This window comes from Martes martes (assembly GCF_963455335.1).
Source record: "Martes martes genome assembly, chromosome: 7".
Classification (NCBI taxonomy): domain Eukaryota; kingdom Metazoa; phylum Chordata; class Mammalia; order Carnivora; family Mustelidae; genus Martes; species Martes martes.
In genome coordinates, this window is record NC_137894.1 from 97,536,015 (window position 1) to 97,563,610 (window position 27,596).

The window sequence follows — 27,596 nt, forward strand, 5'->3', positions numbered from 1 at the left end:
AGTTAATTAAAGAAGGTAACAGATAAGCATGATATATAGACAGATAACAAAGGAGGGATTTAAATGTAAAATATAAGTTGGAGAGGAGTTTTAGGAAATTGATAAGCCTATTGCATAAAGTAATTTACAGTGATTCAGGCCTCTTTGAGAAAGATCAGATGAATATTTATAATCTCTCCTGGTTTATTAAAGTTTTAAATATTTTACATTACCACCTTAATATCTGGAACATAGATTTGATTAAGAATATAGTTTTGCTTTCCAAATAGCTAACCACTTTTCAAATATTTTTCAACATTTTTGAATAAGCTTCATTTCCCCCTTTGTGATTTTCTGTTCAAAATCTATTGAAATCTCTATTTCTGAGTTGTAGTTGATTTAGTAATAGTATGCCATTTTGATTATTGTGACTTTAAAAGAGATTTCAACATGTCTTATGAATCAAGTTACTGCTTTTGCTCAGAACATCCTTGCCTACAGTCTTCCATTAATTTAACAAAAGAATTTAACATTTTGTCAAGTTCCATAGATAGGCATTGTCTCCCGAGAAGATGATTATATGACTCATTATTGACACTCAGTTGGGATCTTGGTCATAAAAAAAGGAGGGGATTTGATGGTGGCATCATGAACAGACTGCACACAAATGAATAATCCCTAATACTTCATAGCACTCATCATGGGCTGGGTCCTGTTCAGAATATTTTACACATATTATTTGATCTAACCCTCAAAACCATTCTATTGTCACATCTACTTTAGAGTGTGGAAAATGTGGGTGAGTTTTTTTTTTTTAAAGATTTTATTTATTTATTTGACAGACAGATCACAAGTAGGCAGAGAGGCAGGCAGAGAGAGAAGGGAGGAAGCAGGCTCCCTGCTGAGCAGAGAGCCCCATGCAGGCTCGATCCCAGGACGCCGGGATCATGACCGAAGCCAAAGGCAGCGGATTTAACCCACTGAGCCACCCAGGCGCCCCAAATGTGGGTGAGTTTTTATCACATGCACTTGGGCACACAGCTGGCAAAACCTGGAGCCAGGACCAGAATTCAGAGAGTTACTGCCAGATGCTGCCCTCAGTCACTACACTTTAGTCCTCTCGGGGTTGTCTGATAATGCGGAGTGTAGGTTACTTAATAATGAAAACTTACATTTAATGTGTCTTTCATCTCTATTGCACAAAGTGCTTTTGTATGCATGATCTCACGTCGCGTCCCTTTCTTTGTGCGGAACATACAGAAATGTATGGTTGAACATACTGTCCTTACTAAGGATTTTAGCCAGGGTGGAAAACCACTGTTTTATACCTCCATGAAGTTTCTCCCATCATGGTTGTTTCTTTAGCTTTATGCTTTCCTTTATTATACACGTTACAAATTGTGGCTATGCCTCAAAAGATGGTTTGCAAGTTGTTAACAGGTAATTAAAATTTAATATCCAGCCATCCTCATTAGTGGAGTTGTAATTTGTTATATTTATTATTAGGGAATTTTAGAAAAAAATTATTGGGGGGAAAAAGGGCAAGAACATTGAACCAAAATATTAATTCTTTCAGCTTTCGTGCTGAATGTTTATTTTTCCCTGGAAGGAGAAGGAAGAAAGATGTGAGCAAGATTCATAACCACTGGGGGTTTGTAAGAGCTATTTTTAATTGCTTTCTTAATGGGAGAAAGGTGTTCTATTCTCTCCACCACTCTGAACTTCAGGAAAGGGGCAAGTTAAAGGCCATGTTAGAGAGGCTCAGAACAAAATGGAGAGGCAGTCTTCACCAGAAGAGGAAGCAAATCAAAGCCCTTCCACCAACCAAGGGAATATGGGAAGGGAAGGAAAAAGTAGGGTTAGGAGATCTGCTCCTAGGTCCCTGACACCCTTCCTCGGCTTTAGGCTTTATCTCAGGGGACAGCTTGTAGAAAATAGGAACAGACTTGGGTGTAGTTGGAGGGAGGCTGTAAGAAGAGTTGTGGTCATGTCCAACATGGTTCCTCACCCTTTCAAGGTGTATGATTCAGTGATTTTTAGTGCTACCACAAGGTTATGCAACCATCACTATTAATTCTGTGATATCTAGTTCTGTACCTAAAGCTTTTCTTCGCATAGTTGTAGCAGAGTGGTGGAAATAATACATCCAAAAGCTAGACCGATTTTTCTGTGCATTGAATTAGATGCCTCCACTGTTAAGTCTTTTTCAGTGCCTCAAATTCTGTATGTATCCAGAATGCTGGTTCTTTGGAGAAAGACAGGACTGAAGAAGTCTCAGTTACCTGTGATATGTTATGTCAGACTCAGGTTCCCCTAAATGCCAGTGTCAGTGGAAGTAGCTGGCCCATACATTTGAATATATATGCAGGTGTCTTTAGCATGTTACTATAAATTAGAAGGTAGTGTGATCTGAGAACTTCTTTAATAACTATAGTTCCTTTGATTCATGATATCATTCCAATTTTAGTATATGTGCTGCCGAAGCGAGCACCCTTTGATTCATGATAAAAAAATCCTGATTCAACAGAAAGTCTTCCTTTCTTATCAGTGAGTTGAAGAGATAAGTAAAAGATTAATGCACACATTAGTTAGAAAAAAAGGACCTCACTTCCAGAAAATACGATGATATCTTGCAAATCAGTCTATCATTCCTGTGAGGCAATGCCAGGAATCATAAGTTCCATTAACCTCAGTGCCACGAGAAGAGTGAAAGTGGCTAATGTATTGCCTTAGGTAGAGAACAGAAGGGAAGAAAACCGCCAGAGCAGACCCGTGGAGGAGGAAGAAGGAAGTATCAGGGTACCAGGTGAGGAAACAGATTGGGGAAACCTGGTGTGCACAGAGCAAGGGCAGCTGCCAGCCCCCTAGTGTGCTGCTCTGAGGTCATAACCTGGATCAGGTGCTTGCAGGGGATGTTTTCCTTAAACACACACACACACACACACACACACACACACACACACACACAGAGGCCCCAGTTCACTTTAAAAGGGTAATGACAAGGGTGCCTGGGTAGCTTAGTCAGTTGAGCATTGGACTCTTGGTTTTGGCTCAGGTCATGATCTTGTGGTCATGAGATTAAGCCCCAAGTCGGGTTCCATGCTCAGCAGGGAGTCTGCTTGAGGATTCTCTTTCCTTCCCTCTCTGCCCCTCTACCTGCTTGCATGTGCTCTCTCTCTCTAAAATAAATAAACAAATCTTTTTTTTTTTTTTTTTTAAGCATAATAGATTCTCTCCCTAGAAGCCCAAGATGGCAGAGGAGTAGAAGATTTTAGTTTTGTCTGGTCCCAGGAATTCAGTTAGATAGCTATTAAATTATTCTGAACACCTGCAAACTCAACCAGAGATCTAAGAAAAGAATAGTTGCAACTCTACAAATAGAAAAACTACAACCTTCTGCCAGGTAGGAGGTGGGGAGAAGTGAATCTGAGGTGATATATGAGAAGTTAAACTGCTGAAGGAGGGAAACTTCCAAGCTCTTTCTATGAGGCCAGCATTACCTTGATTCCAAAACCAGATAAAGACCCCACCAAAAAGGAGAATTATGGACCAATATTCCTGATGAACACAGATGCCAAAATTCTCATGAAGATACTAGCCAATAGGATCCAACAGTACATTAGAAGGATTATTCATCACAACCAAGTGGGATTTATTCCTGGGCTGCAAGGTTGGTTCAACATCCTCAAATCAATCAATGTGATAAACTTCATTAATAAAAAAAGGACAGAACCACATGATCCTCTCAATAGATGCAGAAAAAGCATTTGATAAAGTACAATATTCTTTCTTGATTAAAACTCTTTACAGTGTAGGGATAGAGGGAACATACCTCAATATCATAAAAGCCATATATGAAAAGCCACAGTGAATATCATTCTCAAAGGGGTAAAACTGAGAGTTTTCCCTCAGTGCAGGAACACAGTAGGGATGTCCACTCTCACCACTGCTGTTCAACATAGTACTAGAAGTCCTAGCCTTAACAATCAGACAACAAAATGAAATAAAAGTCATCCAAATCAGCAAAGAAGAAGTTGATCTCTCACTCTTTGCAGATGATCTGATATTTTATGTGGAAAACCCAAAAAACTCCACCCCCAAATTGCTAGAAGTCATATAGGAATTCAGCCAAGGGGCAAGATATAAAATCAATGCACAGAAACCGGTTGTATTTCTATACACTAACAAACAGACAGAAGAAAGAGAAATAAAGGAGTCAATTTGATTCACAATTGTGCCAAAAACCATAACATGCCTAGGAATAAACCTAACCAAAGAGGCAAAGGATCTGTTCTCAGAAAACTATAGGACGCTCATGAAAGAAATTGAAGAAGACACAAAGAAATGGAAAAATATTCTATGCCTCATGGATTGGAAGAACAAATATTGTTAAAATGTCTATGCTACCTAGAGCAATCTATACATTCAATGCATCCCTATCAAAATACCATCAACTTTTTTCACAGAGCTGGAACAAAGAATCCTAAAATTTCTATGGAACCAGAAAAGACCCTGAATAGCCAAAGGAATGTTGAAAAAGAAAACCAAAGCTGGTGGCATCACAATCCTGGACTTCAAACTCTATTACAAAACTGTAATCATCAAGACAGTATGGTACAGGCACAAAAATGACACATAGGTCAATGGAACCGAATAGAGAACACAGAAATGGACCCTCAACTCTATGGTCAGCTAATCTTTGACAAAGCAGGAAAGAATATCCAATGGAGAAAAGACAGTCTTTTCAACAAATGCTGTTGGGAAAACTGAATAGCAACATACAGAAGAATGAAACTGGACCATTTTCTTACACTATATACAAAAATAGACTCAAAATAGATGAAAGACCTAAATGTGAATAGGAATCCATCAAAATCCTAGGGGAGAACACAGGCAGCAACCTCTGTGACTTCGGCCATAGCAACTTCTTGATGGACACGTCTCCAAAGGAAGGAAAAGAAAGGCAAAAGTGAATTATTGGGGCATCATAAAGATAAAAAGCTTCTGCACAGCAAAGAAAACAGTCAACAAAACCAAAAGACAACCAAAGAATGGGAGAAGATATTTGCAAATGTCTTAACAGATAAAGGAGTAGTGTCCAAAATCTATAAAGAACTTATCAAATCAACACCCAAAGCACAAACAATGCAATCAAGAAATGGGCAGAAGTCATGAACAGATATTTCTCCAAGGAAGACATCCAAATGGCCAACAGATACAACAACAACAAAAAATACTCAACATCACTCAGCATCAGGGAAATACAAATCAATACCAACTCATCAGTCAGAATGGCTAAAATTTACAAGTCAAGAAATGACAGATGTTGGTGAGGATGTAGAGAAAGGGGAACCTTCTTACACTGTTGGTGGGAATGCAAGCTGGTGCACCCACTCTGGAAAACAGTATACAGGTTCCTCAAAAAGTTGAAAATAGAGCTACTCTGTGATGCAGCAATTACACTACTAGGTATTTTTCTGAACTATACAAACATAGTGATTCAAAGGGGCACCTGCACCCCAATGTTTATAGCAGCAATGTCCACAATAACCAAACTATGGAAAGAGCCCATTGACAAATGAATGGACAAAGAAGATGTGGTGTATATATTTACAATGGAATATTACTCAGCCATCAAAAATGAAATCTCGCCATTTGCAATGACTTGCACGGAACTAGAGGATATTATGTTAAGCAAAATAAATGAATCAAAGAGAGGCATTTATCATATGATCTCATTCATATGTGGAATTTAAGAAACAAAACAGAGGATCATACAAGAAAAAATAAAATAAGATGAAATCAGAGAGGGAGACAAACCATAAGAGACTCTTAATCATAGGAAACAATCTGAGGGTAGCTGGAGGGGAGGGAGTAAGGGAATTGGGTAATTGGATGATGGGCATTAAGGAAGACACATGATGTCATATGCACTGGATGTTATATAAGACTGATGGATCACTGACCTCTACCTCTGAAATCAATAATACATTACATGGTAGTTAATTGAATTTAAATTAAAAAAAAATAAAGAAAACAGAGGATCATAGAGGAAATAGGGAAAAATAAAATAAGATGAAATCAGAGAGGGAGACAAACCATAAAAGACTCTTAATCATAGGAAACAAACTGAGGGTTGCTGGATGGGAGGGGTGTGGGGGGATGTTATAACTGGTGATGGACATTAAGGAGGGCATATGATGTAATGAGCACTGGGTAATATATAAGACTGATGAATCACTGAACTCTACGTATGAAACTAATAATATATTATATGTTAATTAATTGAATTTAAATAAAAAGAAAATAATAAAAATTTACAGTCAATAATAAATAAATGTCAGCCCAAAAAAAATAGTTAAGGGGTAATGATAATATAAAGGTGATCAGTACTGTTGTGATTATTTACTTACTTATTTTTTAGAGATTTTATTTATTTATCAGAGAGAGACAGAATACATAAACAGGTGGGAAGGGCAGAGGGAAAAGCAGCCTCCCTGCTAAGCAGGGAGCCGGGTCCTAGGACCTTGGGATCAAGACCTAGGCCAAAGGCAGATGCTTCACCGACTGAGCCACCCAGACATCCAAATCCACAGTGTGATTACTTAAAAACAAATACATTGTTCAGGCATTCAAAGAAATGTCGAAGGAACCAGGTTTGAAAAAAGCAGTGACATTATACTTTGTATTACAAGTTTATGGGTTTTTCAGGAGCAGGTTTGTGAAAGTAAGTTCCCAAGATTTGGAAAAATACCCAAACAGCATCTAAACTATAGATGTTTCACACTTAGCCAAGATTCAGGAGGTAGATACCACCAGGAGACAGCGTCTGTGCTCCCAGGGAAATCAGGTGAGGACCAAGAACTTTCATGAACTCTAGGGGACTTTCCAATCACACTTGCCTGAGAACCTGTCACTTAGACAAAGGTGGATCATCATCCCAAACAGGCAAAACCCAAGAATTTTAAAGAGACATATGATGTTCTCTCATAAAAATCTTTTATTGGCACACCAGAAATATCCATTTTCCTAGTACAATAGCTGTATGCATCTACAATGGTAATTCTGTGTAAACTAGGTGTTACAAGTCACTAGAAATCTACTCAGCAGGATGAATTTAATAAAGAACAAGAGGAACTATGAGTCTACAGCGGCCCAGCCATCGAGTCTCATTGGAGAGTAAATCAAATGTCGAACTTGTGTTGTCCTGCAACAGAGTTTTTCTGTAGCCAAGAAACCAAGATGGACATATACAGGATAGCACCCATCCAATAAATTAGGTACATGTAACCAGAGAAACACTGTAACTGATAGAGATGAGCTAAGTAAAGCACAAAAGGAAATAATTAGCTATTTACATATCTTACTTTACGCCAAAACTTTAGTTTGTTATCTTTCCCATCCTACCACTTCTCTTTTATCTGTTATTCTTGTTTTTTCATGCAGAATTTCTTGGCTCACTGGCAAATATTTAGACAACTAATCAGAACCTCTTTCCATGTTCTATGTTTTCTAAAACTGTATGTCAAACTAAAGAATCGGAAGGGTAACCGTGTAAGTCTGTCTCTATACAGAAGTAATAAGAATTATCATTCTGCTATCAGTAAGAGCAATGACATACAATTTCATTTTCTTCCACACATTACTGGAACTACTCCAGAAAGTTAGGTTGTGAATGGCAGCAGAGTGGATGGATTTGTCATTTGTAACAGGCACAGATATACATGGAGACACGTGAGTTTATCCTGAGAATGGGGATGCCATGGACTGCAAATTAAGATCCCCCATTACTGAAAATGGGTTCTCTCTCTGGTCACTATTTTTTTTTTCACATTCATTTTTAAGGCTTAGTGTCATTGCAGCATTAACGAATAAGAATGCTGACATCATTTCTGCCATAATTATGATGAATGGCAGCAGGTACCATAATTAAAATAATGTAGCAGAAAAGGCATTGAGTTGGTATGTTTCTGGTGCTATGGCCAGAATGGGTAGATTTTTAGCATCATTCTTGGGAAACTGAGAGATCTTGCCAATGAGCCTCGTTGCTCCTTATTTCTTTTCTAGTACTTGTAAAATAATTTGTAATTGTCATATTTTTTATTTGCTCTCCTATGAGAATTTAAGCTCCAGAAGGGCAGTAACCATACCTGTGTGTTCACCACTGTGTCTCCAGTGTCTAGAACAGTGCCTGGTCCATAGTAGGTTCTCAGTTAAAAACTTGTATTAAATAAATGAACCAAATCATAAACCCCCTGGTCTGCCCCGGTCTAGAGACTGCCCAGTTTGATTCAATGACCAGGGTTTCTGGCCTCTCCCAGTAACCCAGCTATCCTAAGGATCCTGCGGGCTGTGAACCTTTGTGTAGCCATATGGCTATTATTTTTGTGCTTCAATGGATAGTCAAACTTCTCAATGCTGCATTCACTCTGCCCACCTCTCAAAGAATAGCTATGCAGGGCTAGCACTGCATGAGAGGTTACAGCAAGAACCTTCTAGGAGGCAAACTGCAAGCTCCAAATTCAACGCATTTTTCCCCACCCCTCTCTACAACCTCTTTGTCAGAAAGCTTAAGACAAAGGTTATCAGGAGAATATTCTCTTGGTAGTAACAGTTCAGTAAGTCACCAATAACATGATCAGAAAAGAAACAAAATATAACTCACCTACATTTAAAAAATTATGTAAAATAAGAGCAAAACCTGGGATTGGAAACTAAGTGACATGGTGGGCGGCCTAGGTCCTTCGTTGGTTAGAGTTGCGGGATGCGGAAGTGAACGCAGGCATCAGAGCAGGAGAGAGGTTGGAAAGGAGGGGCGGAGCGGAGCTGTGGGGTGTGAACACATGGGGACCAGCTTTTCTCTCCTCCTCCCCCTCTGCTTCCAGCTCTCCGGCATCCCACCAGGTGCTGTCGCTCTCCCAGGCGGAGGTAAGGACGGAGGGTAGGACTGGCAGCTGGCGCCTCCACAGCCCATCCTTAGGCTATTGATGCTCTGCTGGAGTAGAAGTCAGGGACTGGGAGCCCGGTGTGAAGCGTGACCTGGGGGATGAGACTGTGAGTCCTGGAAGCACCTCGGGAACCCTCCCTGCATCAGCCCCTCCCCGGGGCACAGCGGCTGTGTTCCTAGTTCAACAGGGGGGACCTGTTCCCTTTCTTTAACGTCTATTCTAGTAGATGTTAAAGAAGAATTCTACTAGAATTCTGCCTGTGCTAAGAGCCTGGCCACGGTCGGGGGTTCCCAAATCTTGGAGACACTTGATAATGTGGTTCTTATCCACCTGCCTCTTTTAAGGATCCTGGGAAGGCTGTGTTCCTTCTGACTGAAGACACAGGCACTGATCTGCAGGTAGCAAAGCCTGTTGGTGAGGGCGCAGTGGAAAGGCCGAGTCCACGGATAGAGAACCGGTGAGCGGAGAACCCTTCTCTTATCACGTGTCCACTAGTAACTCCGATTAGGATGAGCCTTTCGTTTGGGGAACGAATAGGTGATTGCCAGGTCTAAGAAACAGGGGCAGGGGGACGGTTTCCCTGGATCCCGAGCAGCCTCACATCTCGATGGACAGCGGCATGGACGAGGCCAGAAGCATCTCAGGCTCTACTGTTCTCCTTCCCCTTCTCGTCCCTGTCTCCCGAGCCCCAGAGTCTTTCTCTAAAGATACTCAGAACACCCTGGAAAACACTGAAAACCACCGAGTACAACATCCGTTGGAAGGGGAAACAGCTGCAATGTGTGGAAATCTTTGAAGGAGGTTTTTCTAAGACTCACGTCTAGGGCAATTTATGGTTTCCTTTCTTCCAATGTAGAGGCTGAACTCTGAGAGATTAGATTTCAGCCTCCCAGAAAACCCCATCTAGTCGCAGGAAGAGAGAAGGGCAAAGGTCACTGGGTTGCAATCACTTTTACTGCACATACTGATAAACAACAATGGTTTTCTTTTTTTTAAGCTCCCAAGACTATGGTTTTGAACAGAGCAAAAATCACCTGGAGGGTTTTGATTCCCATGACCTATCCATCTTACAGCAGCTGATAATGAGAGCTCCAGCTGAGAGGGGCAGGGAAAGCCCAGCCTAGCAACAGGGCACCCCATGACTCTGATCTTCACCCCAGTCCTGGCCCCTTGGCCCTGCCTTGCTCCCATGAGGCCCCTCATGCCTCAGAAACTTTGTGCTGGTTGTTCCCTCTGCCTGGGAAGCTCCACACAGCTCACTCTCTCCAGGGCACAGCTTACGTGGGGGCTGTAATAAGGCCCACCCCACAGGGAGCACCCTGGCTGAGATGGCAGCTGCCCTCTCCTCCCTACCACTCCCAACCCCCCTCACCCTGTCCTTGGCCTCATCTCCTTTGCACTTACTGTCTTCTAGCTCATATATCATTAACATGGTCATTGTGCTTATTATTTCTTCTATTACCCATAACTCAAATGTGAGCTCTACAAGGGCAAGATTTTTATGTTTTGTTCTCACTGATAAACAACAATACTTCTAGTAATTACAGTGCCTGACATATTAAAGGCACTCAGTAGTTATTTGTTCAATGAACGTATGAGAAGAACCTGTTGGCCATTTGCAGTAAATCATAAGTAAGTAACCCGAAGGCGGGAACTGTTTTCTAATCCCTGTAGCACCTAACGGAGCAGAGGAACAGTGCAGAGAAGATGTTCAGGATTTCTGATAATGGTGCTAATACTTCCGTCTCATACCTTCACCTCTTGGGCACTCATGGAGCTTTGCATAAGTCATTCCATCTGTTTTCAAACCAGCTGGTTCAAGAGTTTCTTTCCTACTAGGGATGAAACTAGGCCTCAGGGCCGGTCAAGAGCAAACCGTGAACTGAGTTCCAATCGCCCACTTGCTGTGAATTAGACTGTGTCCAAGCTTAACGAAGGGGCTGATGCTGATCTGGAATCATCTCTGTTGTCAACGTTGATCCCTTTCCCCTCTCCTTTCCTCCGGGTCTCGGTCTGGGCCTTACACGGTTGGCTTCCCTCTCTCAGGGGCTAACGTACCACCCGCGGGCAGCCTTTGAAGCAGAGCGGGCGGAAGCTGCTGGGAGGCGCGGGGGCACGGCGCTTACCTGCACGTTCCTGTTCAGGCTGACTGCCGGGAAGAACAGGCCTTCCACGTTCTCGAAAGCTATGGGACCCTGCTGTTCGTCGTTGATAAAAAAGGTCAAGGTTTTCCTGTTCAAGTCGAGGAGGACCCCGATTGTGGCCCCCTTGGTGATCCCTCCCTCCGTTCTGGAGGAAAAGAAAACAACTGGGTTTCACTTGTCATCATTCTAGAAGCTCCCCTCTTTGTACTAACTATACAAACCCTTTTGTACTAACCAATATTTCTCAGCCTGCTTAACCAATATTTCTCAGCCTGCACCCCAGGAGTGTTTCTAAATATTTTTTTTCGCTTGTCACCCTTCTCACATATTGTTTTAATACCAGAGATACACTGGGTATTTGTTTATGTGTTGTGTGTGTATCTGTGCTTTGTAAATAAAAAGTAAGATTTTTTGCTTAACTCCTCCCCAACCCCACACCAACTTTCTCTCCCTTGGGGGGAGATAGTGCCCCCTGTAGAGAATATAGTTTCAACCATGCTGCTCTGCGGTGGCTGAGAGTGAACTCAGTCCCAGAGGGCCTCTACTTCTGAGCCTCCTCAGCAGAAAACAAATCGATCAAGTCTAAGAGAAAAAAAGCCGGCTTTGGGCTATCAGTGCTCCGTCTGCAGCGATGTCGTGCACTTGGCACAAATGGTGTGAATTAAACATCAACTCCAAAATGCCTTAATTTGAAAGTCAAAATAAAGAAGCACTTAAGCTGAATCGAAAGCATATGCATGAAAAATGGGATGTGGGGCCGTATGCTACTGATTTAACAGAAAAAACTCATTCCAGAAAGATGTTAGCTCTGGGTATGTTGAGTTTAAATTGAGAAGGCGCTCTAAAAAATGACAACATCGGAGAGGGTTCTCCCCTGCAAAGTGAAACAATTATATTGTGGAAAATGGAGGAGTGATTTTAAAGAACCTTCATTGAAATGTCATTTTAAAGCAAATTATGTCTTTTGTTTCAACAGATTCTTTCACAAAAGTCATCAATCTGGATGATCAGATTTGCCTTACTCCCTGATCTTTGAGGTCTGCCAATATTAACTTCATCCTCATCTCAGCAGAGCACAGAAACTGGTTAAGTGTTGTTCTTTCCCCCCAGCATGTAGAGTACAGACTGTACATAATCATCAAAGGACAGGTTTATAAATCGCATCTTGTTAATTCACAACTTCAACAATGAGAGCACAGTTTGCACGCAAGCAGACACGTTCAACTTTAAGAATGTATTTCTTTGCATAGTGTGACCCTTGTGTTATTATTTACTCCTTCACTCAAAATAAAGAAGCTAGAAGGGAAAAGTAAGTGGGTACAGGGGGGAATGGTATGATGACTCTAGTGACTGAGGGCTTCCCCCAAATGTAAATCACCAAAGATGCCCACTTATCGACACCCAGATGGATTTGATATCGGGCTGAAGTGGTATGTGTGTTCACTGTAAGGGATTATCAGCAAACAACACACACCCAGATGGGTGTGTATAGAAACTGTCCAAGGGAATGGGAAGTGGAGGTCCTAGGAATCCTACTGACTAGAGAAGGAGCAGTGATGGCCTTCCAGAAAAAACTGAGATAGTGGAGTCCACCAGGGTCCTACTGCCAGACTCGCTTTCCTCTACCTCTCTACTTACACAAACCAAATGATAAAGGAAGTCTAGGGAAAAAAATAGAGTTCGGGTTAAATGATAATTGCCTATATTTTGGTGTTAGAGGCAAACCTAAGGAGATGACTACATTCTCCTTCCCCAGAAAACTGGGCATTCTGAATTTATATGGTAATAGGAGAGTCCTACAAATTCTAAAGCTATCCAAACTGGTATCCGTAAGATTTAAGTTTAATGCATGGTTTCTATTCTGGGCAGTGGTATTGATAATAATCCTAACAAGAAGAACAATGGCTTCTGTTTTCAGCTGCCTCCGATGTGAGGCATTCTCACATATCTCATTTAATCTGGAGAACACTCCCATCTGGAAAAATATAATTAGACTAATTTGACGGATTTGGAGACAAAGGTTCAGAAAAACTAAAAGGCTCTCCTGGTAACTTGTAGGTCTGGATTTTATGATCCTAGGATATTTTCCTGGAATAGATATGCATGGGGAGTCTTAGTTACTACCCATGGTGAAGAACCTAGGAAAGGGCTCATATCTCTGGCATTATGCAAACGTAAAATCAATCAATCCATCAATCCATCAATTAACCCCTGAGAAGGACTCAGGTAAGAGTAGTAGAACTCCTGTGTCACTTACTGGAGACCACCTGCCTGGCTGCCTGAATGTTGTCAATTTAATAGGACTCTGAACTTGGGCTCTCATTTTTTACCAGAAGCCAACATGAAGAAGGCTCAGTCTGGGGGCTGCTGGGTACCTGTTGGTATGCGAGTTGTTGTGCATGAACCAGCTCCGGTGATTGTCCACATACATTGCCCAAGCTTTGTCATCCTTCCCTAACATCACATCCTTCATCACGTCCATGCGAGCCACGCCGAAGGCAGGGTCAGGGTGGTTGTCGTAGCGATCCACGGTTAGCTCCCAGTAGTGGACGCCCTTGGAGAAGCCGGTCTTCCCCAGCACCACCCGGTCATCATAGCTGCTGCAGGTCACCGTCAGGTTGTCATTGGAGAAGATGATGTCAGCGTGTGCCGAGCCAGGGTCGAAAGCAAACCAGGCCACTGGGAACAAGAGAAGGGAGTGGGGTTACCGAGGCTGACCCGAAGAGCTCTGTGCAGTGCAACACGCCCCTGCACGGAGGAGTGTCGTGTCCCGTTTTCATGCTGCCATGCAGGAAGGAGGTGTCCGGGGCCACAGGGGGCTGTGAGTGAGCAGACAGGGGCCACATCCTGGGAGGTGGTACTCTCTGCACCCAGAAGCAGACGGAGGACACAAGACCGATTCAGCAGGGGTTACCTGACTCAGACTGCACTCCCAACCAGGTGATCCGGGAGTGAAGTGGCATCGATTTTGGAAGGTGCAAGTCCCTTCACCCGGTGACTGGGACAACAGTACACCGGAGACATAAAGGGAGAGGGTGCGCTAAGATGCCTGTGTTACCCTGAGGCGGGGAGGCTAGGATCTACAGTCCTAGATGGAGGAGGGATAAAACACACTGAGTGAAACCAGGAAATGTCCCTTTGGCAGAAGTGCTGACATATAATCGTTTTGAAAACGTTCTCAGCGCTAGTGGAAGCTCAAAGCCTGCAAAGCTATCAGCAACATGAAATAATTTTCATGATTGTGACTTTGGACGTGAGACAGGTCGCTTCTTTCGTACCTTAAAAATAACAGTTTGCATGTTACTCCTAACACTAACATGTAAACTATTTTGCTGGAGCAGTAGGTATTTTTGGCGTTAGGTGAAGAGAGAATGACATCTTTGCACACATCGTTCTGACCCAAGTTCTAAATGCCGCCTACCAATAACACACTCCGGAGAGATGTCATTGCTGATTTATTGAACCTGTGAGCCATCTCACATGCACTTTGGTCTTTGTTATTTGTAACAGAATAAGGTTATTCCATACCTGCCAACAGCTTTTTAATGTCAACTGTTGTCATTCCAAGTGAAAGGCATGGGAGAGAGAAACAGGAAGCAAAATTGACATTGATAAGAAAACACGTCTCTTTTGATAGACTCATACCAAAAAAGGGCTTGATTTCAAACACTACAAACACTACAACTGTTGGTCTGACTTGTACCTTAACCCACATCAGCACTCATAAAGAGTGCTCTGCATTGATGTATAAGAAAACTGGGGGGAATGCAATCCTCTTTTAGGTATAAGATTTAAAAATACACTTTTCTAAGTATAGGGGAAAGTGTTCTAATGGTGGGTTTTCATGACAATCAGACAATTTTAATGACATACAATAAGCTGCCGCCATTTATTTGGTGGAGGAAATTGAGCATGCCAACCACACAAGTCAAAGATGACAATCACGATATAGGTGTACTTGCCTAACTGAGAGTAAGGTGCCGACTGAGGCTCAAAGCTGCATCCTATAAAGAGATACTACACATCAAAGCTATGAAGCAGCAACCAGGAGGATAAACAATATTTGTACACACTTAAAAAACACCAGCTGAAATGAGTCACCAGAGGCCTGATTCATGAAAAACCAAAGCCCATTTTATATTAGTTAACTTTGCTGGGTATAAAAAGGCTTTTCTCTCACTCTTTCCCAGATGAAAAGTACATCCCCCCCCATTTAATAAATCCTCTTTCAATTGATTCTAAACTAGGCAGCTTAAATTTTTCTCAGCCCCCAAGCTCAATCTTTTCCACTGAAGTTTCTGTACTAAACAGAAGGCTTACTCTTTAGAAAGGGGAAATATTTGGGGCTGGAGGGAAGCAAAATAAATAAATAAAGAAGAAAAATGTGAGAAGTGAGGAGATATCACTGGATCTTGATAAAAACTCTGTTCTCTAACACTATTTCATGCACCTCTAACTCTGGTGGTAACTAGAAGGCGTTTGTTGTGACTTGGGCCTAAGTTAAATGATACACATATGTGGGACTGAACCTAGGATGTAACCTGTATGTTAATAAAAATCTGATAATTTTTAATAATGGCATGAACTTTAATGTAGTGAAACAAATGTCTTCATCTTCTTAGATCATTTTACTACATCGATTCTTCTCACCTAAGGCGGGGTGGGCACTAGAATCACCTGTGGAAATTTCCCACCCCTCCTTCCTCAAGATTTGGATCCCATGAGAAGCCGGGTTGGGTGGAGGAAGCAGTGTGGTCTTAAAATATTCCAAGGTGTATGACCTCTAGTTTCAAACGGTGTTGGAACTGATCTGGCAAATGTATTTTTGATGAACACTTGGGTATTCCCTAGAGAGAATCATTTAATTTATTTTTTTTAACTCAGAAAGGTTTATACACTAACTTCTAAAATAATCGAAGGATAATACACTGAATTAAAAGAATTTTAGAAGGAATACAGCAACTTACCATTAAAAAAAAAAAGGACTAATGATTGAGTCAAAAACAAAACTGTAAATATGTCCTTACTTTTGGTTACTTTATTTTACTCTGGGATGAATTCACATACAAAAGAATCATTTTCTTCCAGCTCATGGCTGAATTTTATGCCTAGCTTCTACCAACGATCACTTTAAAATTCCTATTCACAGGTTAGAGCACAGTGAGGATTGGAAAACAAGGAGTTTTAAAGCTGAATCTCATATCCCACTTTGGAAATGAATTTATAGAATCTGAACAGGGCTTTAAAAATTTTAAATGAATCATGCCTTCTGCAAGTCTTTTTCAAAACACGTGTTCCAAAATCTTGTTACACTATTGAAAACATACCACCATACATTTAAGAGTCAATGATACAACTAGAACAATGCTGTTAAACGGCCATCTTGTATCCCCAGACCCACATTTCATTTTATTCTTGAGACAATATACATTACAAAGACTATAACAGTATTTTAGTACATTGGACACAAAGTGAAAAGAGTTCCATAACAAAGCATGTTTGAAAGCCAGTAGTGCACAGAAAAACAATAAGAAACATAAAAGCACAAAGAAAAATGTCATTTTAAAGAGAGCTTGAAGTCCCTGCATCCTTTTTGCACTGTCATGCTGTGGCCTTCTTCATTCCGGGATGTGGGATGAGCAAAAAGAATAAAATAAAAAACAAAAGAAACCTTTGGAAATGTGAAATGTGCATCACGTGTATTCACGATTACAATATAGTCCTGAAGAGATCAAATAGGTCTGCATCATAGATGTTTTAGGATTCTGTTGGCTAGACAGAGTCGATTGCACAATAATGCATGTCTAGCTTCCCTGAAATCAATCTAAAGCCCTCTCCCAACCTACTTGGCTGTGGGAAACTTGCAGGAAGCCAGCTTTGGCCATGACTTGGATCCCTGGGCCTTAGGCCAGTTAAGAGTTTCTAATTTGGCTAGTGATGTTCCCTCCCCATTGCTAGGAAAAATCCGCCACGAGTGGGACTGTCCTACCAGCAAGCCCAGGCTTTTGCAGAAAACACTTTCACGTTCTGCTCTCTGCTTTGGCTGCTTTGTGGGATGCTGTCCGCTGTTGGTGTGTTTTTACTTTATTTTTCAATAAAGATCTCTTGAGTCTATGTTTAATCAGACCACTACGGGCTGGATGCACTGATCCAGTCTCCCAGACACAGCTGGTTTCCTGGATACAGCAGGGTTGCAAACCCCCACACTAAGGCCACAGCCTCCACTCAGCCAGCGCCTATGCCGTGCTATGTCACTGCATGTGATGACAGAGCAGGTCATCCATGGCGGTACCAGCTGGTGCAAAAAGAACAACTTCACTCATCACTTTCCAATGCCATTATACATTGACCACAGCTAGATGGTTGGGCCTTACACCACACAAACAAGAACGCCACACAGCTCCAGCATCCAAACCGTCCTCATACCAGAAGCAGGCCACAGACATAGAGATCAGCTCATCGCCCTCTCCATGCACATGAATGGCAAGAACAAAACAAGTATTTCGGAGATGCCATCGAGGCACAGAGAGATCAAGGGGAAAGGTCAGAGGAGCTCGGCTCACCCGGTACATTGAGAGACTGCAAAGAGGAATGCAAGCTCAGCTGGTGGGGTGAGGATCGGATATCAAAGTAGGATCTCCCGGGAAAGCTGGGTTGTAGATTAAGGGTGGAGGAGAAAGGACTCATTCTACGGAGCGGCAATCTTTCCGAAGGCACTGGAAAAGGGAGTGTCTGTTCTTCTGAATCGGTGTCTAGATGTAAGATCAATGCAAACTAGAGATCAGAAATCTGCTACCTGCCCAAGCACGGTTCCCCAAGACCTGCCTTACCAATGCATTTGCACAAAGCCTCATCCCTCCCGCAGGTGCCACAAGGCATTAACAAAACCAAAGTGGCTTGGGGCTGGGAGGGCATTCTCAGCAGGCCAGGACTCAAGACCAGAGGACACCTCAAACATCGCAGACAGTTGCTCTCATTTCCCCCAATTTTTAGTGGTAGAGGAGGTATTTTAGAAGGTTTCCTCTTCATTCAATTTTTTAGAGTCGAATTTAGAAACTTTAGGGTAGATTTTACCCAGTGAAGACCAAGAGTGATACTTCACCCCCTTTGGCTACCTTGGAAGTTATTACCTGTACGACTTACAGCTTCTTAAAGAGTTTCTATTTAGGAGATGATCATCTTTTTTTTTTTTTTTGACCAATTCTTTGCTTTTCCATACCTTCCCTTTTCTCTCTTATATATATTTTTCCATTTCTGAATGGACGAGATGATTTTTCTATCCTAACACACTCAACACTTGCTCTTTGAATAGAAGAGGAAGATAGGGCTGAAAACGGAATCAGGGAAGGAGCCTTACCTTTGTTTCTGAATTAGGATCAGACCCCAGGGATGCCACTTGAGCAGCTTTGGTTTTCTAATAATAACAGTCTGTGGGGCCATGATGAGGTGTGTGGGTGGCACAAATGTCTTTATTTTCAGATACTTGGGTCTGGCATAAACATCACTAAATGATTAAAATCACTCCTTTCTCTTTTGTCAAACAATAGGTGGTTCTAGGCAGTAGGGTAGTCTGGTCAGAGGTAGATGTTTCACCAGTCAGGACCTTCTTAGAACACAGTGTGACAATAATACTTTAAGAAAAAGAGATGGCATGATGGTAATATCCTATGTCCAAAACTAAAGAATGATCTTTTCATTGAAAAAAATAATTCTGTCTTGGTGGCCAGAGGATGTTCCTGGGAATATTTGTCTGGTTTGAGTCTGTCAGCATGTTTCTTCCTGTTAAACATATCCTTGTCCTATCAAAATGCTATTGTGGGCATGTTCAAGCCAAAATAACTGGAGTGTGTGTATGTTACATGATCCTATTTGAAAAGCTCAGAACAAGGCCACTGGCTAGTTTTAACTGAATACTGCTGAGAGTCAGCCCCATTTTAGTTTCTGCATTTACAGTATTAAAGTTAGCTCTTCAGGCTTTACTCTTATCCTTGGGGAATTTTTTTTAAAGAAAATTATACAAAGATCTCAGAGAAAAGGAACGGCTACTCATGGAGTTAAGGTGTGGTATTCCCAATAATAATATATTCAAAGTTTCTTCTACCTAAACTTCATGTAATTTGGATGACATGACATATATGGCCATTTCTTTGTTCAAAAATAGTAAATCAGAATTGATTCCTATTATAATTATCTCAAGGGGGAATTAATCTTTTAGTTTAATGGGAAATTTGAAATCCAGCAGAGCACCACAAACTGACATGGGCTTCATTTAGGGAGAGGAGGCCATATTTATGTCAGTCAAAGATTTTTTATTTATTTTTTATCTTATTTTATTTTTTAAAGATTTTATTTATTTATTTGACAGACAGAGATCACAAGTAGGCAGAGAGGCAGGCAGAGAGAGAGAGGAGGAAGCAGGCTCCCTGTTGAGCAAAGAGCCCAACACGGGGCTTGATCCCAGGACCCTGGGACCATGACCTGAGCTGAAGGCAGAGGCTTCAGAGCCTGGGAGCCACCCAGGCACCCCTAAAAGATTTTTTATTAACAAGAATTTGCTTGGAAGTGTATTTTTTCCAGGTGGTAGCAATCAATTCATTATATTGAAAATAATTGTTGCTTTAAAAATGAAGGGAAAGGACGTACATAGTTTATTGAATTCTAGAGATTATTGAACCTCCAAGTCATCATCTGAAAACCAATGAAGAGATGTATACTGAATCCAGACCCTGGGGAGCATATCTGAGCCATCATGAAACATACTCACCTTTCCTACTCTGAGTACTGAGTTGGTAATGGCACCATTTTGTGGGACAGGGCCTGAGAGTAGTTATGGTTATTCATGGGATTAATAACTTGACACTTAAATAGTTATTGTTTTTCTAGCCTTTTATGTGGATCCATTATTTATTGATGACCCAATATTCCTTGACTTCTCTCATTTTGAACTATGCCCTCTTTTCAGGCAAGCTTATTTAATACCCACTTTATCCAACCATCTCCATCTCCATCTTTTTTTTCCCCACCTATGGCCTCCCATACCCTTCAGCTGGGCTCTTACCCCATTTTCTTTAAGGAGCTCCTAAAAAAATTTCTTAACTCATCATGAAAACTTCCTGAATGAATTACAAGAGGGAGACTGTTTTCCACCTGATCCTAGCCACACTAAACAAGCAGTGTCCCCTTATGCCCTCCCCGTGGGCACACTGCAAATATTTGGTCAGTTGCCTATAAGTCATCTATGTCACTTGATACTATCTTAGATTACAGGAGTCTCAGCAGAGGAAGACCCTGGGTAACATCTGAGGAGCAATCATCAAACTTCCCCTTGAAATATCCTGTGTTGAGGAACTCATTGCCTCTGGGCAGTCCCCTCCAGGTTACAGTTATTGCTTGTATTTGTCTGAATATGCCTCTCTGAGAGCTCTACTCATCAAATGTAGCATTACTATCTGGGGCCAAGACTACTATTCTTCAAGTATTGGATGGCAGTTACCAATCCCCTTTAAATCTTCCCCTTTCTGGGCTAAAAAGAATCTATTTCCTGCCCTTTTTCTATGCTCTGAATTTAAAATCTTAATTCTCCTTGTATTGCCCCACTTGACATATTCAAAAACATGAACCAAAGACACTAAGACATTATTGGGTATAGTATTACCACTCCCTGGTTTAGTTAAATCACACAGCGATGTGTGATTTAACTAATGAACATACACAGAGCCACCCAAAGGTATATTCTATGTTATACCCATGGGATGCAGGAAGAATACATCCCACTTTGTCACCTCCTCTTGAAAGCACCACTATTGAGATCTGGAGATCTGGAGAAGAATTCTCAGCCATTAGTGTTCTTAGTCAAGACAAATAGGAGTGGGGTTTATCTCTCATACCCCCACATTCCCTCCCCCACCCAACCAAATACATGATACAAAAGCTATATTCCAGGTCATAACTAATATCCAGGATCACTGTTACTAATTTTTAATGTAAAGATCACTAGAGAAAGACAAGTTGTACTTTAAAAGATTCTAAATGTCTTGTTTGATGATATGCAGTGATCCTGTCTGCTGAATAGTTTTGTTGAGTAAAAGGGAAGACCAATGGGAAGAGCAGTAAAATGCTGGCTGAACACCGGCGTGGTGACTCGAGGCACAGCTGTAACTGCGCGGTGGGAACAGTCCTCATAATGGGAATATGTCAAGTCATACTTTCCATCAACTCTGTCAAAGGCCACCATTTTCCTCTTGTCCTTGACTAAACTGCTTTCCCTTCCCACCCAGGACTGGCTGGATTCTGGAGTCGAGGCCTATGCTTAAAAGAAGCCATCAAGAATTATCAAAGTGAAGACCTACTGGGCATCAACACGTATTATTTACTGACTTTTGGGTTCAAAGTGAAAAAAGAATGTCTAGGTGGTATACTCCTGTTTGGCTAATGGTACATACTTCTTTTACTTGTTCATTAGTTAACATTTATTAAACACTTACCATGTGCCAGACATTGTATTAAAACTGAGCAGCTGGGAAACATGAACTTGGAAGGAGAGCTGACCACAAGAAAGAGAATAATTTAGACAAAATCTTCTAGGGGCAGAATTTCTTGACTGATTCCAACATGTACTGAATATGAAAGATTTCTGTAGTATGGTAGAATATTTTGGAAATATTCCTCACCAGTCTGTGAGGTGTTATTTTTGGAATTCAAAGAGGACAAGCAAACCAACAGGGCTTCCTTCTGACAGTGTACGCTAATGCAGCTTTCTTTGTGACTGGTAGAATTCTTGGTTATCTCTTTGTCTGGTTGGGTACAGCTTCATATCTCAGGCAGCCCGTGAGTGCTGGTCCAGCAAGACAATTGTATTTCAAAGCCCAGTAAGACAAGATATGTCAGTAAGAACTGCACAAGCAGCAGTAAAGTTGAGTTTCAGTTCAATTATAAACCAGCTGTACAATAATTTGCTTTTTTGGGGAAGATTTTGAAGAGACAAATGAATGAAGGAGGCTGAGTCTCCTTAAATGATCTAATAAGCATCTGAAGGTATAATTATGTCCAACTGGTACACGAGTTACAATGAAATGTGGTATTTTAGGCTCTCTTAAGTGTGGCATTAACTGCAGTTGAGAAGTAAGAAACAAATTTGTTTTGAAAAAAATTCCTTTTAAGAGAAGAAATAGTCTTTTAAACACCCCTGGGACAGCTGCATGCTCTGTCACCAAATCCTCCACTCCAGTTTAGAATACCATAGCATTATTTCTAAGTAACTGCCATCAGAACAACTAAAAATTCCTGCATTTCAAATAGATATAACAGATTCCAAAGGACTCCTCTGCTCCCCAGAGTGTCAACTGCAAAGCATATTGCCCAGAACCAAAGATAGGGTCTGGATCCAATTTAGTTCTATGGAAAAATTGAGGAAATTCCCTGGGATGTCATACATGTTATCAAAATTAAAACGAACAGAGTATTTCTCTTTCCTGGGCTCTGAAAACTAGCATGCCTCTCACTTTGGATTTTGTAAAACCTACCCAAATTTGTTCAGGTATGATTTACCTACCTTGAGGATTTTGTTTTGGAAATACACATTCTTCTAACTAATGTTTTGGGAGCTCTGAGGTTCTGAACCAGGAAAAATAAAGCAGAGGCATAGGAAAGATGATCTCTGGTGGACAATATACTCTCCCCTATATGATCTGTTTTCTATTAGTGTTGAATTCTCAATATCACAGGCAGATCTTTAAGACCTATTAAGATCCTTGCAGGAGGCAGGAGGTGTCTATGCCTGTTCATCACATTTTCATAAACAGTTGACAGATTTCAGCAGTAGTTTTGAAGAAATAAACCATACAAGAAAACCAGAGGTACAAATTATAAAGAACTTGGAGGTTATAATCTCTAAGTCCACAGTTTTACAGACAAAAACAAAACAAACCCCCCTCCAAACCAAGAAACCCCTCCCAACACTCCCCTCCCCATACACAACAATAAAACAAAAACTTCTGAAATCCAGAGAGGTTAAGGGACACATCCCAAGTCACACTGCCCGCTGTGGTAGGACAGGATAGGGACCCAGGCAGGATCAATTCCAGGGGGATAAAATTTTGGGAGTGACAAGGCCATTGCTTCTCTTTTGTGCCTTGGAAATGTATAAAAGGTAAACTTTAGGCCATGGGCCATGGACACATTCCAGTGGTCTCGGGGTGACCAAGATTTGTGCAGATGAACCTAATATCATTCTTTCAATCCTGTGCCATATTGAGTGAGGGTGAATCTTTCTTCTCTAAATGGAGCAGTTCTATGGACTGGGGTAGTTAGGGATTGCAAGGCAAAGGATCATCTTCCCCACCCCAAGGTTATAACTTCTCTGGGGGTGGGGCAGGTTTAGTACACCAGGGTTTAAGAATACAGTACTTACGTTGCTCCAAAATCACTATAAGATATCTGCAATGAGATTTTGGACAGATGCATCTGGGGTTATTCTGGGGCCATATTCTGCTTATACCATGGAATATTCTTTTGGTTATTTTTTTCAATGTGTTGGAGAAGGAGCTATCACATTGGAAGGGGTAATGTGACAGTAACAGTCTAATTGGGAAAATAGGCATTTTAATTTTATGAACAACATCTTCTATGCCCCCTTTTAGAAAGCATCTTCTAAGACATAATTTCAAGAATTCTAACCCTCTTATTGTCATTAGAGAAGACAATCCTGAAAAGTGTTAGGGAGAGGATTCCTGTGGACGTTCAACTAAGAAGATGCTTGAGAGCTTCTTGTCTAAAGCCTGATTCTACATTTATCACTGTTTACCTTCTCTCCAGTTTCCTCACTGTTGAGATCTGGAGGGCTGAGAGCTTTTGCCAATAAATGGCTCTGTGGTTTCAACCAGAGCAGAGCTTCAAGACCCAGACCTCATTTGGTAGGGTCTTTTAAGGACCTTACAGATCTGGCTCCAACATTCCTTTTCTTTCCCAAGCAGCCACCTGTCACTGCCAGCCAAAAGCAGTTTCTGATCCCAGCAGGGGAGAAGGGCCTCTCTATGTGAACACTTATCCTGGGGAGGGAGGGTGGGTGGGTGAGAAAGTGAAGATGCACAGACAGAAGAAAAGGACAGGACCTGAGTAGGAGTTTGGATTTGATGCTGGAAAGGACAGCCTCTTCTCACCTCCTTCTTAAAGGAAGAATGTTATTTTTTTCACCCAAATTCTAATGTGACTCTTGGAAAGTGTTAGAGTCCATTTCTTGCTGGGATTTCTGGATGCTCACATGAGGCGGCTACATAATGCTGCTTCATTTGGACAAGATATTTTCACACACTTAGCAAACAGACTTAGGATAGATTTCCCTATGTCCTTCCTTTTAGTTGAGTGCAAATAGCGCTGTTCTAATGTCAGCACTGAAGTGCACTGTGCTGGGCAGTGCAGGCTGGAAGGCTAGGGTCTGACATGTCACTTGACCTCTCAAAGGCTCAGTCTTCCCCTATGGAGGATGAGGTAATAATTATAATACTTCCTCCTGGAGTGTGGGAGGTGGAAAAATGGCTTGTCCAAAAATGTCCATGTCATATAATCCTTGCAATCTCTTACCTTACATGACAAAAGGTACTTTGCAAATGTAATTAGGGTAAGGATTTTGAGATGGAGAGATTATCCAGATGGCTCCAAGGTAATCACAAGGGTCCTTATAAAAGAGAAACAGGAGGTGCAGAGTCAGAAAGAGATTGGAAGCTGCTACACTTCTAGTGTTGCAGATGGAGGAAGGGGCTGTGAGCCAAGGAACACAGGTGGCTTTTAGAAGCTGGAGAAGGAAAGAGAACAGATTCTGCTCTAGAACTACCTGAAGGAATGCAGCCCCATCAACACCACACTGTTTGCCTAGTGAAATCCATCTAGGAGTCTGACCTAAAGAACTGTAAGGTAATACATTTGCATTATTTTAAGCTACTGAGTTTGTAGTAATTTGTTACAGCAGCAATAGGAAATTAATACACAGGGTAAATCTGGAATATTGCGATATCTGAACAGGAGAGGGGTTTACATTAGTGGGCATAGAGGTGTAGTCAAGAGTCTTTATAGCTGTTTTAGGGTGAATAGAAAAAACTCCTAGTTTTCCCTTAGGATCTTATAGTGAAACATAGAATGGATGGTTTTTTATATAGTTCTTCTACTGGATTTCAGTATCCTTAAAAATACTTGCTGGCTGTCACTTTTCCATGGAATCTTTTAGGGGGCAGTGAAGAAATTTCTTAGAAGCTTGACACAAAATGAGATAGAGTTTATTGCAATAGTTTTCTCAAGGTATTTTGTATTGTGATTCTATAAAGCCTTCTGAGATATACCTAATATCCATTACCAAGGGTTCCAGGGAATATACTGACTTTTAAATGTTAAATGGAAATATTTTTACAATTCATAATATACTTTCTAACTTTCTTAATAAGAACACAAGCCACAGAATGCTGTCTTTTGATTTTTTTGGGGGAAAGGGGTCGTTCCCTTCCCTCCTCACCAGTCCCTCTTCTCTCTTCTAATGTGATGTTCCTAGTCTGCTGTGGTCTTCCCAAGTGGGTCATGAGCTCAGTGGACTTGTGCATAAAGTAAGAATAGCAAGAACTGAGGAGATCAGGGGCCCTGCTGTAAGGATAGCACAGGAGTGTCTACATCTAACTTTGACTTTTTTCTTCTTTTTTTTTCAGCATCACAATCAGAGGTTATTGTCACTTGATTATAAGATGACTATCTAGATTGCAGGGTGGATATCTTAGCTCTAGAGAGGTGAGGTAGCACAGTTTTTAGGCGTTCTGAGTCAGATGCCATGGAGTTCAGGGAGAAGGAAGAATGAAGCCCATAAGCTCTGGGTGCAGGGGCCATGCCTCATGTATCTTTGTGATCCTGGGCCCAGCACAGTGCCTGACACAACTGAGATGCTCCATTAATGTTTTTTGAATGAATGAGATTTTGTTATCATAGTCAGCTCAAGGCAGATTTTGAAGCTTTTGCCTTGTATACAGTCATTCCTTGTGTTTGGATTTCTGTCTGTCTCTCTATACTCTGGGAAGTCTTCCCTCCTTTTTGGATCATATTCACTTTCTTTGCAATATGTTGCAACTTACTTCATGTAGCTCTTGGGTGTAAAACAATCAGAATATTATTTCTATGAAAACATAAATTTAAAAAGTCCTGTTTTAGGTACTCTTCCACTTTTAGGGGGCTGCTTCTTAGGCAAAATTAAACTCTAAATAGCAGAATTGCGGAGATTTTAAAAAATGGAATGGTTCAAACATTTCTGGTGTAAAATCTATCTGGAAAGCAATTGAGAAACACAGATCAAGGGCCTCAAAAGTGTTCATGTTCCTTGGTCTGGTAATTCCAACTCTAAGAATTTGTCCAAGGAAGATACCAAGATTTGTGTGAGAGAGTATTGACAGACTCAAGGGTGACACCCTTCCTGTTCTCACTCCCCTGAAGGATTCCCTCCTCCACTAAGACTGAGTGAAGCCATTCCCTGGCAATCCTCCCCCCTGAGAGGGGGTCAGAGAGAAACCCTCTCTTTTCAGTCAACTAATAGTCTTGAGTTATTTGAGCCCCAGGAATGTTACCTGTGGTCTATTTTATTTTCTCTGCAGATTAAAGAAAAAGAAAAAGGTTAGTCTGTTTAGATAGGCAGAGGGAAAATAGGGAAAAATAAACAGGAAGATTACCGATTCTGTTCTCAGCCTCATCTAAAAAAAAAATCTCTTTCAGGAGTAGAGTCTCCCAGACAGAATAAGCCCCAGAACTACGTGGGAAGAAAGCCTTGTTACATAACAGGTATTCTTTCGCCAATGGTTTCAAAGACCGTGACACAGCCATGATGGCTATTAAGTGGATTACTTAAAAATATATACGGCTGGGGTTGTGGGCCTCATTTTAAAATTTCATCAAGATTCTTAATTGCTGACAGTTCTATTTCTTCTTAAGTCGGGTAATTGGGTTGAGATCTGCAGCTGGCTTTATGTGCGTGGCTGTCTTAGGTGCACTCCGAGAACTCTGCTTTCAGGGAACGAATCACACTTGAACTCACCTAATGATGCATTTTCCTTTCCTTTTCCCTTTTAATAACACTTTCTTTATAATTTCCATTGAATTAAATTATTTTTCATTGTTTTCCTGATTCCCAGATACAAATTATGTCTTCCTGCTAGTCCCCTTTCCTTCCTTCCCAGTGGTAATAATAACTTGCAAGTATGTAACTAGTCACGTGTCTTTTAAGGCCTGTCTCTCTTCCTGGACTGTGAGCTCATACAAGCAGCGGGGGACACCTCCTCATCCCTCTACACCCACAGTGTAGCACACAGTGAGCCTTTACCAAGCACGGCCCAATAAATAGATAAATAAGCAGAACTGGTTCTGAAGAAAATGATCAGCATTTATAAAAACGTAGACCTCTGATCTCCCTTGCATAATGTTACCTGTAAGTCAGCAGATGGTTTTATGATTGTTCAAAGAATATAAGTGACAAGTGGTTTAAACCTTGGACTAAATGCAGGTACAT

At 41.3% G+C, this 27,596-nt stretch overlaps 1 protein-coding gene across 23 annotated transcripts in view; it reads right to left on the minus strand.

Moving 5' to 3' along the window:
- Positions 1–8,955: 8,955 nt before the first annotated feature.
- The window catches only part of TRIM9 (tripartite motif containing 9), a gene marked incomplete at both ends in the record, with an annotated part of 107,892 nt that continues 89,251 nt past the window's right edge, over positions 8,956–27,596 (minus strand). For 5 of the 23 annotated variants that reach the window (XM_080808898.1, XM_080808899.1, XM_080808889.1 and 2 more), the window contains 3 exons: positions 8,956–9,018; positions 11,054–11,216; positions 13,447–13,750. In XM_080808898.1, the coding sequence (XP_080665024.1) occupies positions 8,956–9,018; positions 11,054–11,216; positions 13,447–13,750 (530 nt within the window). Of the gene's footprint in view, positions 9,019–10,969; positions 11,217–13,446; positions 13,751–14,599; positions 14,624–15,033; positions 15,076–17,634; positions 17,824–27,596 lie in introns of those variants that run through there. The other 18 variants (XM_080808886.1, XM_080808895.1, XM_080808884.1 and 15 more) reach the window with 13 other exon arrangements.